At 38.8% G+C, this 18,870-nt stretch overlaps 1 protein-coding gene across 1 annotated transcript in view; it reads right to left on the bottom strand.

Annotated features, from left to right (window-relative positions):
- The window catches only part of NEO1 (neogenin 1), a 209,046-nt gene that overhangs the window by 65,698 nt on the left and 124,478 nt on the right, over positions 1-18,870 (bottom strand). The window contains exons 6-7 of the mRNA XM_064455827.1: positions 8,454-8,608; positions 7,511-7,631 (exon numbers count right to left, since the gene is read on the bottom strand). Coding sequence (XP_064311897.1) covers positions 7,511-7,631; positions 8,454-8,608 — 276 coding nt within the window. The remainder of the gene's footprint in view (positions 1-7,510; positions 7,632-8,453; positions 8,609-18,870) is intronic.

Here is an 18,870-nt window from a genome sequence, read left to right on the forward strand (position 1 = left end):
GTATGCAGGAGGGGATGCCGAGTTCCATATGATTCAATGTATATTTTTTTTTTTAACAACCCAGATGATGGAGCAGAGAAAGTGCTCGTAAGGTTTAAATGAATGCAAAGTCAGGAGGGCTGCAAGCGCACCAAAGGGTGCACTTAGAATTTCAAAGCGTGTTGTCAGTGTGGAGAAACAGCCTGAAAAAAGCCAAGGTTCGACACTCTACGAGCTAAGCAAAAAGGGTCCAAGGTTGGACTAATTCCAATTATAGCTGGAAATTTTTTTTGACTGGCATCAGTCATGGGGATCTGAAATAGCTTCTGAGAGGGGAATCTGAGCCACTGAAATCTCAGAGTCTGTGTCAGCCTGAAGTAACCTCAAACAATTGAATACCACTTGTGGTACAGAAATGCCAGGTTTTCGGCACAATCTTAACTGAAGTGTGCTGACTCCAGAAAACTTACATCAGACTTTTGATGTTCTCTGCCCTGCTGCAGGTCAGGGAAGCCCCCACCCTACCAGCAGTCCTGTCCACCTCATTTCACCACTATGAGACCTGAGATAGCTCATGGCTATTCAAAAAATGAAATTATTCATGCAGCTGTGGTCCTGGACAGAATTCAATTGCACAAAGAGAGTACAAATTTAGGCCAATAAATGACTTTAAACCTCTCTCAGAATTAGGATTCACATAGGCAATTCAGTGGAGGAATTAATATCATACAGTGCAACTGAAGTAGTGTTATACTTTAATCAAATTTGGTCTGTAATGTCAAACTGTACCACCAGTAACCAGACATTTATGTTTCTCATAAGGAGATGAGCAGGGAAATAGATACCACAAAATTGTCATAATTTGACTATTACATTAAGACTATATATAAAGAGATAAATAGGGTCCATTCACACCTATCAGACAGTTTTTCTGAACCATATAATACTACCACTTCGGAGGGATCTCAGGAGTTCATCTATGCAAGCCCTCTTTCAAGTAGAGCCACCTTTGGCCAGGTTGCTCAGGGCCTTGTCTAGGTGTGTCCTGAATATTTCCAAGAACAGAGATTTCAAAACCTCCCTGGGCAACCTATCTGACTGCAACTACCCTCACCATGAAACTGTTTCCTTTTACCTGATTGGAAATTCCCTTTATACAGTCTTTTCCTGTTACCTCCATCTGCTGTATGCCCTCCATCAGCTGGCTGAGCAGCAAGATGTTGTTAGGCTTCCATTCTTCAGGAATAATCAAACTCATTTCTCTCAGAGTCACAGTACATCTCAGTATACATAGTGTGCTCCAGCTCCCTAATCATCTTGGTGGGGCTCCACTATGCCAACGTCTGTCTTGTGTTGGGAAGCTTAAAACCGCCCTAATGTGGTCTCACCAGTGCCAAGTAGGAGGAAACAATCTCATCCCTTGACCTTCTGCCTATGCCACCAAGTCCTTTTCTACAAAGCTGCTTGCTTAGTTGGTGGCCAGCCTCTATCACTGCACGGAGGCACTCTGGCACCAATGCAGGACTCCACATTTGTCAGTGTTGACTCTCTGAGGTTCCCACCAGCCTACTTCTCCTGCCAGTGTACTTACTGCTCCTCCCAACCCGATACAGCCTGCAAACCTGCTACGGATGTTCTCTGTCCCATCATCCAGGTTACCGATGAAGAAATGAAACCCTCTCTGTCCCACCACCAAGGCCTGGGTAATACCACTCATTACCTGGGCTGCCGGTTAGTCTTCACCCCATTCACCATGATGCTTGGGAGCCTGCTGGGCCAGTCAGCTCTCCACACACCCCACCATCCAGTCCAGATCTCTCCAGTTTAGCTGCAGGGAAACAACTGGAGATGGTGTCAAGTGCCTTGCTAAAGGCAAAGTAAACGATATCCACTCCTCTCCTCTCATCCACAGGGCCAAACATTTAATCTTAGAAGGTTACTGGAATACTTGGGCACAATTTTTCCTTGGTAAATCCATGCTGGATTTTCCCAGCCATCATGATCATGATCATGTCCTTTATGTATCCAGACAGGGCTTCCAGGGATATTTGCTCCATATGAGCTTTGTCTTTCCTAGTTCCATCCCTGCACATTCATGCAATATCCATCACTTTTCTGCCTTTGCTTCCAACTTTTAGGTAGCTTCTTTTTGTGTTTGAGCTCAGTCAGGAGCTCCATCTTTATCCCTACTGGTCTCCTGGCCTCAAAATTCCTGCACTTTGGAATAGACCGTTCTTGTGCTTTGAGAAGACTGTCCCTCAAGATCAAATGGTTCACCTCTTGCCCATTAACAGAATCTCCCATGGGAGCCTGCCAAGAAGATCCCTGAACAAGTAAAGATCTCCTGTCTTGAAGTCCAAGGTTGTAATTCTGCTATTTGCTTTGATCAGTTCACTTAGAAGGCTAAATTAAAGCATCTCATCATAGCTGCTGCCAAAGCTGCTATGACCTTTATATCTCTGACCAGTTCTTTCTTGTTCCTGAATAGCAGGTCCAACACACCACCTCCACCAGTCATCCAGCCAGACACAAATAACCTGTGTCAAGAAAATCTCTTCAACCTACTCCAGAAACTCCCTATATTACCTGCCACACCATCAAGTTGCCATTCCAGCACACACCGGAGGATTAAAAGCCCCACATAAATACCAGGGCCTGCAACCTCCAGTTGTGTAAAGGCAGCTTGATCTACTCCTTTCCCCCTTGGTTAGTTGGTCTCTAGCAGACATGCATGACAACGTTGTCCTTCCATCCTCTGATCCTTATGCATAAGCTATTGGCTGGCTCATCACCCCTCCAAGGCAAAGCTACATGCATTTGAGTCAGACCTCTGCATACAGAGTGACCCTCTTTCCTTACTTCCCACCCCGTCCTTCCGAAAGAGTGTGTATCCATCCCCTGCAACACTCCTAAGACATCTCTGCAATCCCAAAATGCCTCACAGCTCTACAAATACATGCATACTTCTAATTCCTCCTCCTTGTTTCCCATGCTGGAAATATTAATTCACATGCAGAATATCCTTGCTTGGATATAAATTAGTTTTCATGAAAAACTTTTGTTTAAAGCAATGGATAGTTCCACTACAGAAAATCTTGATGTGGTATTCTAGTGGACACCAGCAGCATACTCAATTCATTCCCTTGAAGATCTCACTGCTATACAACTCACAAATATGGCACAGAATGGCAAATACTAGCTTCTGCAGTATAAAAGTACAAAAATCACGCAGCATACAACATCTATTTTGGAATTTTGAAGGTGATACAGTGCATCTCAAATCATGTTTTGAAACTGTTCTCTAAATAATGTGGCATATTTGTTTACAGTCTATGATTTTTCTTTATACAGCATTCGAGAATCACTTTTTTTTTGGTGCCTGAGTACTTGTCAAATGCCTATCACATAGGGGCGACAGGGAACCATCTGCCTCTTTCCCCCAAAGGCACCTCCTTTTACTTATTACCACCTGTTCTTTTTTCAGTTCCCAAATGGCAATTCTGAGCAATGCCAGATACACTGGAAAAGGCCAGGTTACAGGTCCTGGCTGAATTTCAGTCTTTTCACCAGCATTTAACCTCCATGAAGAAAACCCAAATGTATCCATTGCTGAGATTTTCATAGACCACACAAAATAATGCTGTAAAAATGGTGACAAGAAAAAGTTTTGTTGTAACTGAGCATATTAGTATATTTGATCCATAATTGAGATGGTTAGAGGCTAACCCATCAGGATCTATCTGTGAGTAAAAAAAAGGCTGGTTTTGTGTAAAAAAGGAGTGGGGAGAGATTTTGAGGTTGCTGAGAAAGTCATAGCCAAGGCACACTCCCAAGGAAGGTTCCTTCCTTCTCACTGGGATATGCAGGAGTGCTCTGTGGGGGCATTTGCAGGATATAAGAAAAGAACACCTATCTTCTAATCAGTAAGGCAAAGAGAGGAGCATTGAGACTGTCAAACGCTGGCAGTGGGTGAGTGGGGAGGAATGCAGTAACTGAGGCACTTCCTTTTCTTTAGGTAGTTCTTAAATTCTCCCTAAGAGGCAGACCAGGCAGCAGAGCCACACCTCCAGGGAAATTCCCAAAGGTGCTCAGCCTCCAGAGGAAGGGCAGTACCCCTGAAGTTAAGTACAGGGGATACTGGTAGGAGAAGAGTATTTAACTCAGACCATTTACCTGAATTCTCCTCCCTCTCCTCCCCCTTTAACCTTCTCAATTATGAAAAGTTGTCCCAAAATCTCTCAGTGCCACAGTTCTTTCATATATTCCAGAAAAGGCAAAAAGTTGTGGACTCTGTACAGCCAACTAATTTCCAAGTACAGTCTTCTTTTCTAAACTTATCAACAGGTAATTACAGACTTTGAAAATAAAACAGCCACTCCAATAAGCCTTCAAATTACCCTAAATTTTTTAGCTAGTCAGTTTTTTGTTTGTTTTCCACAACTAACTTCCATATATACTGCAAGCTCTTCAGAATCCACCCCAAATGCAAAAAAGACTAACCCAAAAGAAACTTATATCTGATCAACAATTAATTTAAGCTTATTCTAGCAGATGAGAGTCTGCATACACACTGCTGTGTGGTTATACACAACATACACTCGTGCACCAAGACTGTCACTATGGAGAACACAAGGTGAATCACCAAAATACTGCTACCTGCAAAGTCAGAAATCTACATCTGAATACAGAAAACCATTTGTTGTAGCAAATAATCACATTATATACTTTACATCTATTGTATTTAAAGATTATACTACCATCTAAGACTGAAGAAAATATGGATGTGGTATTTTACTTTCAGACTGTTCAAAAACCTCAATAAAGCTATGGATGAAACTGTAGCATTCTAGGCAGCAAAAACCAACCCGTTGGAAAACTCCCATATGAAGAATTTAGACTGAAATAAGTTTATGTACAGAAGAGACAACTAAGTTCTGACCTAATACGTAAAGTGCAAACAGTTTTACTGGTTTATTTCTATTTAACCTGTCTCAGCATATTTCCCTCAAAGTCTGAGTAACTCTGCCTTTCCAACTACTCAAACTCATCTCTGATGGCAGTCAACTACCCCCATCATCATCTTCAGTTATGTCACGATCAATGCTGTGGTCCATTTATAGATGCCCACACAATACTGTCAAGTCCATTTCTTCAACTCTGTCCCATAAAGAATGCATTTTATTTTTTAAAGATCAATTTGATACGATAAGCAAAAGGGCTAGCTGGAAACAGTTTGTAAATAGCCAGATGTTTGCCAATTCCATTTAGGAAGGAGAAAACAGCACAGCAAGGGAAGGGAGATACTGCTAATTGGTATGGAGAACTTTGATGAACACTTAACATTTTTTCACTGAAATAACTTTTCAGGTTGCCAAAGTAGGTATTTCTCATCATCAGGTACGAATTAATAAAAAAAAAGCTTTCTGTATTAATGACTGAAGTGTTCACAATAGTTTTTACTCAAATTAGTGTTTTTAATTTTCATATGACGATATCTGTCATGGAAGAACTGCTATATATGATACCTCCAGCCTCTTTCTCTGAATTTTGTTTCCTTCTTTGCCATATATATATTGCGATAAAGTATTAAAATAAGATATCAAATATCTGTATTTTCTTTGACTGTTTATATTATACCAGTTTTCATATATCACAGCTAAGACACAGCACATTCGTTCCTAGGGACACTACTTGTTACGCCACTACTCAACAATAACAGAATGAAACGCGCTTTCAGTGATGTACCATGTGGTTATCTCTACTGTTGGAGAACAACAACTAAAATGCATCAGCGCTACCCGGGGAGTGACACTGCAGGCCATGTAACAGAACGACATGACTTCGGGGGTATATCTTTACACCCGAAATGAGACTCCATCAACACTGCATCCATAATCCTTTGGCAGCATGCAAAAGAAAAAGGACAGCATTATAAGGCAAAGTCCTTCAGGAAAACAGGACAGGTTGCCAGAATAGATCAGGAAAGAGAAACCACTGGGCAAACAGCAGGGGAGGGAAAGGAAGAAGAGTGAGACCACAAGAACTAAAATAACAACAGTAATAGTGATTCATAAACCACTACTGGGAACCGGGTGAAAGTACAAACTTGAGCAGGGCTTCAAAACCCAAGTACATTAATTATTCAGTATTTTTCAAACGCAGAAAATATGGAGTAATTCTTCCACTTGCAAGATTTGGAAACTACTCCGGTGATTCATGCATATAGCAGAACTAAAATTAATTTTAATCATTTTTCTGGCAACCTGATGACAGTAGGCCATTGCTGGATCCAGATGCCTAACACTACGCAGAGGTTGAAATCCTATGGCTCTATAGTATTAAAGGTACTGAACCCAGTAGAGGGCACCTTTCATCCCCCAAATAACTGTGGAAAGCGTATGCATCTCTTCAGCCAGCAATGAAACATACCCATATCCAAACGAGAATTCAAAAGACGTTGTAAGTGCACAACTGCTCTACACAACAATCAGAAAAGAAATGGGAAATCTCTCTCTTTAGGGCATGCTCATTACAGTTTACTCCCTGTACTTTGAATGCCAAAACCAGGTCTAGCAGATTCACATCTGTTAAAATTGCAAGTGTGAAGTTACATCATGCCTCTGACCATCCATAAGACTGTTTCTTCTAAATATTTTCCAGCCAAATGAAAAAGAAATTAGGATTTTGAAACAATACCCCAAAAAGACAGGCAGCACAAAATCCCCCAAAAGTATAGAATTTATATTTTCTTGTCTGACTTGTCTTACTGTTGTCTTACTTACTAACATTACTATTGGTTTTCTTCCTTGTACTCTTAGAAATTATTTTTTAGAACTGTGTGACCTGAAACAGCAAAACAAGCTGATGCCTTAGCAACAGTATTTGTACTACCTTTTTTTTCCCCAGAAGATAGCAGTTCTTTAATCATAACAGCAATTACTCTCTTTCAACACTCAAAAGATGCAATGCAAGAGATTGCAAGAAGGTGAGCATTGCTAGTAATTCCACTGACTGGAGCACAATAACAAATATTTATCTTAAACTGCAGCTGTAACCCAAAAAAATTTTGCAGTTGCAGTCTGTAGAAATGACAAAGCTTACTACTTTTTAAAATAATAGCAGAAAAGAAACACTTCTGACACCAAAAAGACTTCAGTGTAAAATGCTTCATTTGTGGTGCGCTCCATAATTGCTTTTTTCACTTTCGTAACTTCAGCAATCGTTTTCATTTCAGGTATCCTATTATTTTTTTTTAAATCTCAGCATGCAACAATACTTCAGATTTCTGGCTACAGTTCATTATTGCACTAAATATTTTTGACATATTTTCCAAAATACAGGGTGAATCCTATAAAATTTCTTAATTTCTCCTAAGTAACTTTAAGTGTACAGAAGACGACACTGAAACACTCATATGATTTAAAAAAACAAAAATTCTCCTCTGAGTTAGATATAACACGTCCTGTGGAAAAGGTCCCTTGAAATTGTTCCTCCTCATCTTTTGGCACTGTACTGCCACGGTTTATCTTACCAAGGTCAAGTATTATCAGCTGGGCTCCAGCCTGTGCATTTCCAACATCATTCTCTGCAATGCACTGATAGAATCCTTCATCTGATTTCACCAGACCCAAAACTTGCAGATTATGTTCTTTCTGAAGAGTAAAGGAAAAATGCCACACTTAAGTGGGTTGCAATTGCAAAAACAGTAGTGTTATTATGGCACATTATTATGACAGGAGAAACTTCTGAACAGTAACATGGAAAAGTACATTTGGAGCTCCCGTCAGATTTTATCTCCTTTGCAGTGAATCCTCAAATTATACAGTATCAAAAAGCAGCAGAAGCTTGTACTAATGGCTATCATTTTCTAGCATCACATATCACTGGCAAGTTGTAACATTTCCACAGCTATTTTTATGATATTTTAAGCACTGAATATAACTGCATAGCTCACTGATACAATCCTACAACCTCAGGTATACCCAATTACAAAACCATCAAGTTCTCCGGCATGTCTCAGTAATGACTTTTACTACATCTAAAATTTCCCTCTAGAAGTACTGGTGTGCCATAACTCATGATCCACTTATATTTATACTCCTGTTTGAAATTGTGATTGTCACTGATCATGGATGACTGCAGAAAACAGTCAGTCAGTGTTCATGGCAAGCTTGCACCTTAGCAGGTTCAACCTACAAAGTGTGTTTTGTCATCGTGTGCACATCCATCTCATGGAAAATCTAAGCTATAAAGAAATCAACTCATACAATATAAGCCTTAGCGTCTCAGTAAAATGACTGAATTACAGAGCATTAAAGGTTTCCAGAAACCATTTCTCTTCCAGGCCCCAAACATCAACAGTACAAAAACAGGAAGGTGGTCCTACAAGAGAACTTAGCTTCCACGCATATGTGTTAGAGGACTGACAGACAGGTCAACGGCTTAAAAACCTGCAAAACAGACTATATACTTACAACGATTTTGAAGTAGTCACTTGGGATCACCATGTCTCCATTTTTGACCCATTTCACAGTTGGAGTAGGTTTTCCAGTCACCTCACACTCAAACACAATGTCCATAGATTCATGAGCATAAATATTTGCAGGCCGCTTCAGAAATTCAGGAGGAACTTGAAACAAAAATGGAAGAATGACAAAAGATGGTGTTAGCATCCACAAAACCACACCAGTTGTTCTCCTTCGCAAACATACCATAAGACTCAACACAAAAACATGACTTCAGGGACTCTAGTACAAACAGTAGCAACGTTGGCAGAAATTTTCAGATTAGGGCTTGAGAGAAGCTGATACAAGCTTTGCATTATTTCAAAATTACATTTGGGCCAGTTAAACAGCCAGCCATTTTAATTTGAAGTGACCCCCCTGAGAATACATGAAAAAAGACGACAAACCAAGATGTATAAAGTTAAAAAGTGTTTTAAAACCATGAGATACAGATGCCATTTGGAAAAATAATTCCTGTGGTTGAAGAACATTGCAGTCTCCTATCTGCCGTGGGCATGTTGCTGCATGCTAAAGAGACCAGAGCAGGCAGTGGATTTCAGACATGATTCACACTTCCTTCACCAACTCAGAGTTCATCTGAGCAAACCATTTAGTCCTTAATTGTGCAACAGTTTTATGCCCCTTCACAAATAAAGAATCTCGTGGGATAAACTCCCCAGCAAGACAAGGAAAGGTTATTAAAAAAGCCTTCACCCCTTCCTGCAGCAAAGTTTATTAATTTATACAATAGAAAGCTAGTGAGTTAGATTTGAAATTTAGAAGATCACACTATGATGAAAAAGGCTGCCTAGAACATTTTCAATAATCTACACTTTGGTGAAGTCCCTCTGGAGCACCATAAAACACAAAACAGTGGTAGTGCATTCAGGCTACACTATACAAGAGTACATAGTGGTTAGCAACAATTTATTAATTCAGACAAAACTCTGCAGTTGATACAACAGAAATTTTTCAGAGTTCTTTGTAGTCAGTACTTGAAGTCAGTAGGTAATTAAAAGCCAAAATCATATAAAGAAGGCTTTTTAACATGAATGGACACAAAACCGAGATGAAACTTTCCTACGGTACCATTGCCTTGCATTTCTGTGAAGAAACAGCTTATCACATACAGGGTGCTGTATTTACATAAAGATTTTCTTCTCTGTTTGTGCAAGCCCAAGAAACACTATGTCCAGGACTACACACATAGCTGTGTATCATACTGATAATGTATGACAGATATGTATGACCAAAGACATGTATTGCATAACACGTTAAAACAGAAAGGTTCTTCATTTAAGACATGTACCAAAGTCATTCTCTCTGGGCTTTGTCTGCCTTTTTTAATGTCCTTAAGTACTCAGAGTAAGATTAATTAAATTAACGATATTTAAAATCCATAAAAACTCAGAGATGCAGATTTTTTTTTTCTTTTAAATACAAGCCCCAAAGCGTCCTATGCACAGACATGTTAAAAATCTTGTGTGAACAAACATGCCACTAAGGGGCATCCAGCTGTGTACAAGGACTCTCAGCTTCTTTAGTTTAGTGGCAGAAAGAAGAGCTGTTTGTGGCACATACAATTTGAATATCATCTATTATGAAGAACATTAATCTATTTATTTGTTTTTATGACACTCAGTGACATAGGGTGAATTGCTTACTTATGTTTGCAGGTTTGATTGTTCAAGTTCCAGGAAAGTCAAAAGCGGCCTTCTGCCCTTTAATATTTATCAAAGAAAGTCAATATGGAAGAACTGCAGAGTTCAGGCAAATGTACACGCTTCACCTATCAATGGGATTTATTTCATGCTAGGGATAAGGAATACTATATCACGTTTTACTCCTTCCTATGAAATGACTGTAAAGGTTTATAGGTAGATAAAAACAGACAGCTGGAGACAAGCAGCTCTCCAAAAACCCCTCAAATTTTGGAGTATAAATTAAATAGGAGAGCTTTAACATATGGAAATATTTATTCACAGAGCAAGATGGCGGCTTCACTCTCAGATAAGCATGTGAACCCATACCAGAAACTACGTAAAGTTGTACATATACGTTCGCTGCTAGAAATCTCTCACATAGGAGCAAAAGTCTGGATGGGGCTGAGTCCATCTGCCTATGTCTTCGGACATCCATTTCATATAATCATTTCCACAAATTCACCAAAAAGGTCATAAACTACACCTTAAAATGATTCAGTTACTCTCTGTATCAGATGGCTGTTATAACCATCTATAACTATGACATTTGAAAACTGTCATCTGAATTTACTGGTGGCCAAATTGCAATCAATTGTTCTTTATGAAAACAGTGCCTTTTATTTAAAATTTTTATTCTTCCCTGGCATTTAATCTTGGCATTTTTATTTATTGGGAGCTGCACTTCTCCACTGCCTTTCCACATCCCAGCCTTTATTTTTGCAGGCTCAACAAGTCATGTTTGCTTAGTTCTGGTATGACATGTCACCCACACCCTCCTCACAGACCCTATGTCCCTACGTATTTGCTGTAGTTTGAATTAATCTTTGTGGCCTGTAGAGTTTCAACTATTTGCGTGCAATTTCAGCTGTGTCTCACCCATGACTTGGAAAATGGCATAAATACAGTGTTATCACTACAGCAAATCTTTTGCTCAATTCATTCTACTACTATATTTGCCCTTTCCTAGATGTATCATACCGATGTCATCTTGTGATAGATCATTGCTCTCTCATCATTAGCCATTTTTAACTAAAGAGTAATTTTGTTCCAGTCTGCTTGATCAATAGTTTATGTTCTCATTTCATTTCAATCTCTTTCTCCATATGTACACAGACACACACACATTGATTCTTGAGGTGCTTACACAGCTGAAAAAAGGGAACATAAAAAGTGGAAACATCAAGATTTAGTTGTTCTGTGACATTTACAGTGCTCATTTTCATAACATTTTTTGCAGGCTAACATTTAACTCTTTAGCCACATATTGAACTTATTGCAGGAATCCTAATAAACACAAGCCAATAACATCCACTGTCAAAAGCACAGTACTTGTGTAAAAAAAATCGATCTGACAACCTCAGCAAGTTGCTGTACTGAGTAACTATACTGTAAAACTCAAGGGTGAGAAAAGGGATATGTAAGATAAGTTCAATAAATTAATGAGTCGCTCTTAACACAAAAAATACCTGCCTTGGGTTCAAGATTACCTTTGCTGAGCTTAGTTATTTTATCAAAAGAAGTATGACGATACAATTTGCCTTTAAGTAAACCACATTTTTATCTGGTTTTCCATTTACTTGTATGTGGTTAACAGTTATCTCTTTCAGAAGGATATTTGGACACCCTTTTATGTCAGAAACAATGAGTATAAACATCACAGAGGAGACACATGAGACCTTCCCTCCATAACAGAAGCATCAGGCAGGGCAAGTACCTACGCCTCAGTGTACACACACTGTCTGCCCAGCACAGACTGTATTATGGGAGGATCCTATCACAAAGTCTTGGAGACAGGTATCTCTAGTGGTATTCCACATATTTTCCTCTCTGAATCCATTGCTAGCAGTTCAGACTTCCTTCAACATCCACCTACTGGGTAAGAGACTCCCACAATATCTAGCAGAAAATAGGTAGCTTTTTAAAAACAAACCAAACCACAGAAGAATGAACAGTAGGAGTCTGGGAATGGCCACTGCTAATTTGACAGGTTGAAAGACAAGCAGAGGGTGAGAAGGAGGGAGGAGCACCATAAGGCAACCAATGGACCATCACTTTTGAAACAAAATTAATGCAGAAGTAAAGTTCTGGGATTATTTCTATCTTCCCCACTGATGTTTAACCTGTAATGAAAAATTTTGAAATGTACTCAAATATCTTTAGCAACTGATATCGCTTTAACTTGGGGCATCATCCACAAGCAGGCATCAATATTGAATCATAAGATTCAATAATTTTTGGTCATGAAAATGAAAGTTGAACTAGATATCCTATTATCTGCTCTCAAATATTTTTGATTTAGGAGATTAAGAATTTGAAACATTATTTTTTCAAAGTGACTTCGCTTTTCTGGCTTATGTAAGTAGTTTGGCATTTGTTCCAAAGGGATGATAATACAAGAAGTGCTCACTTTATTATCATTTACTTTCCAGTTAATGAATTAAAAAATGCTTTTAAAATACTCTTTTATAGTTTAACTATGTCAATGTTTAGCATTCGCACAGATTAACATAGCACAAGTACAGATGTTTGTGCTAGAGAAGTTAAATTGATAACCAGAGAGCAAATGAGCCAATTACCGTATAAAATAAGATTTGTAATGGCAGATTATGTGTTCCTTACCAAAGAGACAATTAAACTTCAAAGAAGACTTGGCAGCTCAGCCCACTCTTATGTCCCTCTTCATGTCATCACGCAAATAACAACTATTTAAACCGCAAGATGCTTGCACAGAATTTCATATGCACTGTAGTATCCTTAGAGTCCCTGTCCAAGAGTTTCTTCCACCCCTTTGCAGATTTAAAAGACAAAACATTTTGATGACAACAGTTGGGTTTTTTAAGCCAACAGCTGTACAACAATGGGAAGAGCTGAACCACCACACTTAGGCAAAAGGAATCATGCTCAAGTTGAAGTGGAGACAGGAATGGATGCTGGGCATGGATCCTGTTCCACAAATACATGTGATCAGAAGGAAATGGAAACAAATTGCCGCAACTCCCTGCTCCTCCATCTCTTCAGGGGTAAGACTAACGAAAGGCAACACACTGCCGTACAGGACTGAAACGCTACCCGATTCATCCTTGTGCATGACGAGAATGATCCAAGACAGTGATTTCACAAAACAGAACATTGGCTTAGGATCCACACTATCTATGCATTGTTTTTTAAATGCTCAGGGATTAGAAACCCTTGAATAGCTATGTGGAGAGTATCAAAGCAGCATTATTTATTCAGAACTTTACAGAACAACTGTTTCTTCAAATGTCTTTTCAGTGGTCAGTAGCTCTTGCGTGTTCTTTCTCATTAGGACAAAAATTTTGTGGCCTTCAGGGGCATAGTCAAAAGAATCTATTTTCAATTCAGCCATCTGTACCGCTTTAAATGAGAGAGAAATTAATTACATTCAGTCCTCCTCACCATCTCTTGAATAGCTTTCCTTTCAGTCTAACAGTCACTGACGTAGAACAAAGGTTTCTGGTTTCACAACCCATTTCAAACCTGAAACATCAAGCTGAGCTTAACTACAGAAGAAAAGGAAAAATTCAAGGTCTGCACAATTAACTAATCAGAACTTTCAACTTTCTTAGTTAAAAGCACAATGAACCTTCTACAATAACAAAATCCAAATGCTGCTATTCTAGCTAAGATCTGATTTTTAAAAATGTTAGCTCTCCCAAAAGTTAAATCCCCTCTACATTGCTCCCCGTAAGGAGGAAGAAAACCCTAATGGTGGCAAGGCAGTGATTATTAATAATCAGACTTGAACAACACAGAGAACCTTGCAGAGGCAGAGAAAATTATCTCAAGCAGGCAGGCCATTTATATCACCATAGGAAAGGAAAGAAAAAAAAAAGACTAGGTTTGGGGTTTTTTTGTTTGATTTGGTGTTTTGTGGTTGGATGGTCTTGGTTGTTTGAGAGTTTTTTGTGTTTTGTTTTTTTTTTTTAAATAAGTATCCAAAAAATAAACTAAGCATTGTATGTCTAGTACTCCTCAAAGGACAGGCAGCTGCACCATTATCTTACTTCCCAATATGTTCAAAACACTGTCTTCTGTACATGAAGCGCATAAGAATACTCTCATTTTGACGCAACAGAAACAGACTGCAAACTACACTTTGAAAATACTTATTCTCTTTTTAAAAAGCGTTAATAAATATGCTGTTGGTTCAAGCACAGCATCGAAGACAACATACACATGAGTAACTGTAAAAGGTAGATATCATCCCTATCACAGCATTTTGTTGTTTCTCCACATCCTGTATCACCTTCCTCATTCCACGCAGATGAATTACTCTCCTTGCTCCCATAAATTCTCCAAATTCCTGCAGACACAACTCCGCTACCTCCCTTAAGAGCTATGTGACTATATAAGCACCCTGTACGTATAACACGCTGGCTCACAACACAGGTGCAACACCCACTCAGTGGTCCTCCCTAACTGCAACTTAAAACTCATTAGCACCACTAATGAAACTAAAGGAGCTTTTGACTAGTCTGAACAGGTCTCTGGTAAGCATGGAGTAGTGAAAAGCATCATCTTTAGGTCAGGAGAACTTCTTCCACCCGTGATTGCTGCCCTAGCACCGAGCAACCTGAAGCAAAACCCAAGATCTCACTCAGCATCACAGCATTACAAACTGACCAGACAACTCATACTGAGATTAAATTTCCTGATTAAGTATGATGCATATATTTTGTCACCTGCTGTTTGCTACAGCATGAAGAACATGCATTAACCCCACTAGAGGGCTATTCCCTTTGCACACTGACACACCATAATGACTTCTCCAACAGCCTAAGGGCAGCCGAAGGACTGAATAGCAACAATTGAATTTCCAAATAGAAACTGTCAAGGACAAGAGTGAAGTTGCCATTTCTGCTTCCTCAGCCACCTACAGAAGTCCTCAATTCCCAGAAATTAGGATTATGTTTTCCAAAGTCACGCAATTAAATCATAGTTCTTGTCAACACCTCTTTACTCTCTTCTTTTTATACTTCTGTCCATCACAAATACCTCTACCAATCAATGCTTACCGTTCAAATACAAAAGCCATTTCTAAATCCAGAAATTCTCGCATATTCCAAATAGCAGATATAAAAACTAAGTAGACTGCTTAATTTTTTCATAATGTGTTTCTGACCCATCACAGCTTAGGCATTCACGGCCAGATGACTTCCATTTTATAATCACATTTCTGGGGTACCTTCTGAGTAGAACCCCAACCTTGTATCTCAGTTAACAACCAGAATTACCAATTGCATTTAAACCAGGCATTTTACTATAAAAACATGTTTCATATCAGCCTAAAACGGTAAGCCCCGAGAAATTTTATCTCCTCTAGGGAGAACAAGATATCTCATTAGGGTATGTTACAAAGCCTATTAGAATCCCTATAAAGTTAAACTTCATTTTAACAATGGCACGTTTGTTTCCAACAAGGATATAACTCTGCACTATGATGACCACCCTGTTAATCCATCCAATCACACCCTGAATCAGTACTAACATATTCTGTGGTATCACTGCACTATATAAGACATCCTCCAAACCCACCTGTCAAGCACCAAACCTTTCTATTTTGGTAAGATATTTGAAAGGATTTAAAAATCTTTAAACTCCTTTTGTAACTTTGCCAAACTGGAGGGCAGTTTAGTGGGTAGTTCCATCCCCAAATCAGACCACAGGACACCATTTCATTGCTTGAGATAAGTTCGCTTTTCAGTGCTAATGCCAGAGAAGACTACAGAGTGCAATTTATTTAAACTAATAGCAATCTCCTTGGTCAGTTAGCTGAAACCAACTAATTTCTGTCAGCCAGCTGGCACAACACACAGGGCAGACTGATGAAAATGTTTTGAATTGTTTTTATTATCATAGTACTTGGGAGCACCCACACATGGAACAGACTCACCATGTTGAAAACAAATGCAAAGTGTTTAAGTATCACAAGGCAAACAATGAAATTAAACAAATTTAGGATAAACTATAACATTAAACAAGAGAGACGGAGCTGTCAAACACCTCAGTCACTTCTTATATTCACCTCAGTCTATGAAAATATTTTCTGTTTCATGGTATCAAAGTGTAATTACAAACTAGTTAGCAATGCTATTAGTCCTCTAACTACATGTTTTTCCAAAATCTTGATTCTGCTCCAAAATAGCATGACATCCTTCACTTCCTGCCATTCCCACCAAAACACAGATAAGTATAGATTCATGTTTGACAGTGGAAGTTATTATCTTTTAATTCTATATTACAGTTGTATAAATTTGCTGGTTTTCTTCAGGTGTATCCTAAAACAAAAGACAAAGAAAAAAATATTTAAAAACCAAAACTATGTCGCAGGAAAGTCAAGAGTCTTCCTAACCTCTAAGCAGGGCTGTCATGTCCCTAAAACACACTTAATATGCAGCTGGAAAATTTGCACAGCAAACAAAAGCTGACAAAAAGGAATCTTTTTACAGAAGCATCCACAGAATAGAAAACTGTCAAATTAATATATGTTTTTAAAAAGTCACTGTACCAAGATACAAAAAGGTCATAAAAAAGGAAACTAGTACATGCACAGCATCTTTTATTGTGCAGAAACCAAAGTTCCAGTTTATGAACAGAAACTGAAGATGAAAGTCTCTGTGGTAGTGACATTTTATTGTTTTTCTTACCTAATAAGATAATGACTGGACATGTCTGTTTTTAACAAGTAAAAAAATTGATGGATTTTCTACATTTTAGGAACTCAAAGCTAACACACCTACAGATCAATGGTCCCCCGACTGTGGCATCCCAAACAGTATGAATTTTTCCCCACTTCTCTAACAGAGAGGGCAAAGAAAGAGGGACTATTTTTATGTTCCCTTCATGGGATCTCTGGTAGACTACATTAGACTAGTTAGACTCTGCTCACTGGCTGAAAAAGCACTAATGAGCATTCAATGCTCCTCTATGCTTTTGCTCAAGTGGACTGTCTGGTGCTTTTCCGCTCCCTCCGCCAACGTTGAGGCATCTGCTATATGCAGGTGTGATTTCAGTGATGGGAAAAGGGCAGGGATGACCACATTGCATTTGAACACAAATATTTTATATTTGCAGTAAAAAGCTTTAATTCACAAATTGCTAAACTGAACTATTCTTCAGAGGCCAGCCCCTAAATAAACATTTCAGAAGCAGAAACTTAAAAAAAAAATTCATTTATATTACAACAATCAAGAAACCAGATAAGGATGAATAGTACCAAATAATAATAAAGTACAATTATACTGGTCAATTAGAAAGGTCGAATAAAAATATCAGGATATAACTCAATAAATGTGCATTCCTTTTTCAGGGAGAAATAATTAGCTGTGCATTTATGGAATAGGAAGTAATAGTAGTAAATGTTGCAGAAAAAGGTCTGAGAAAAAAAAGACTTCAGAGATCACAAATACAACCATGAACTAAACTTGACTCCCAGTGTCATACTGGTATGAAGAGAATTGATTGTACAAGGAGGTATAAGCAGCAGTTCCTGAGACTCCTCTTCCACCCAACACGCACTAATGCCTCAGCTGACCATGTTATTTGAGCATCACATTTCAAGAAAAACATGAACTCTGATTTACAAGAAAGCACTGGAAATGATCAATGACTCAGAAAATTGGCTCCAAAAGAACAATGGAAGCTCTGGATTCAATTATTTAGGCAGAGGCAAGATTAAGCAGTCATACAATTGGACACCTCAAATAGGTAAGAGAGCCTAACACATAAATACTCACTGCAATAGAAAGAAAAATCATGTGTCGGTATACACACACACAGACACATATATGTCTTTAAAATTCTTGCCCAGGAAGAACACCTACGTAGGAGTAACAGCCATACTCTGGCCCTGTTCTAAAAAAGGTAATACTCTAAACAATTGCTCACTTTTTTACTTTGGTATGAAAATGGGTGATTCTTTTCAGTGCAAGCTTTCGTAAAATAAAGCTCCACCCCCTGTCTTTTAAAGCAACCATTATGAACTTCTAAATGTGCAGGACTCTACATATTCAGCAAAAACTCTCATTAAAGGCCATGAGCTGCTAGCTTGGCACATGAGTTTGGACAGCAGGCAATTAGAGGTCACGTACAGACACACACAAATGGAACTGTCTGGGAAGTTTTCCAGGTGCAGAAACATACAGCAAGTTCTTTGAGCATCCTATATACTAGCAGTATTTGTCTTTAGGTTTTTCACTTCTGGGGCACCTTAGCAGTTGCAGCCCAGTTCAATACACTACTTGCTTGCTGGCACTAAGCCTTTGGCAAGATTGCAACATCATCCATGCTTCCTTTAATCGTATCTACACAAAGGTAAGCGTAAAAAACCAGTCCTTTATTGTCAGCCGATCTGTTCAGCATTAGTGAGAGTGTTTAGAGAAACTACCTTATCTAACCAGTATCTGCTGAAGCGTCTGCTTTGCACTGCTTTCGCAGTAACCATAGCCCAATAACTGGCAAACAAAGGCTGCTTATCAGCAGGACACATCCAGGAACATAATAACACAGTGAAGGTTGCAGAGTGCCATGAAGCAGCCAATTGCAAGTATCAAGGAAAGAAAATAAGAAAAGCATAAAAGCAATACAGCTCCATATATTCTCCCAACATTGAGCAATCTTGGAGATACCTTTGTGTTTACCAGTCCAGGTTAGATTTTGCTTTT

The sequence above is a fragment of the Phalacrocorax carbo genome, chromosome 7 (genome assembly GCF_963921805.1).
Source record: "Phalacrocorax carbo chromosome 7, bPhaCar2.1, whole genome shotgun sequence".
In the NCBI taxonomy this organism is placed as follows: domain Eukaryota; kingdom Metazoa; phylum Chordata; class Aves; order Suliformes; family Phalacrocoracidae; genus Phalacrocorax; species Phalacrocorax carbo.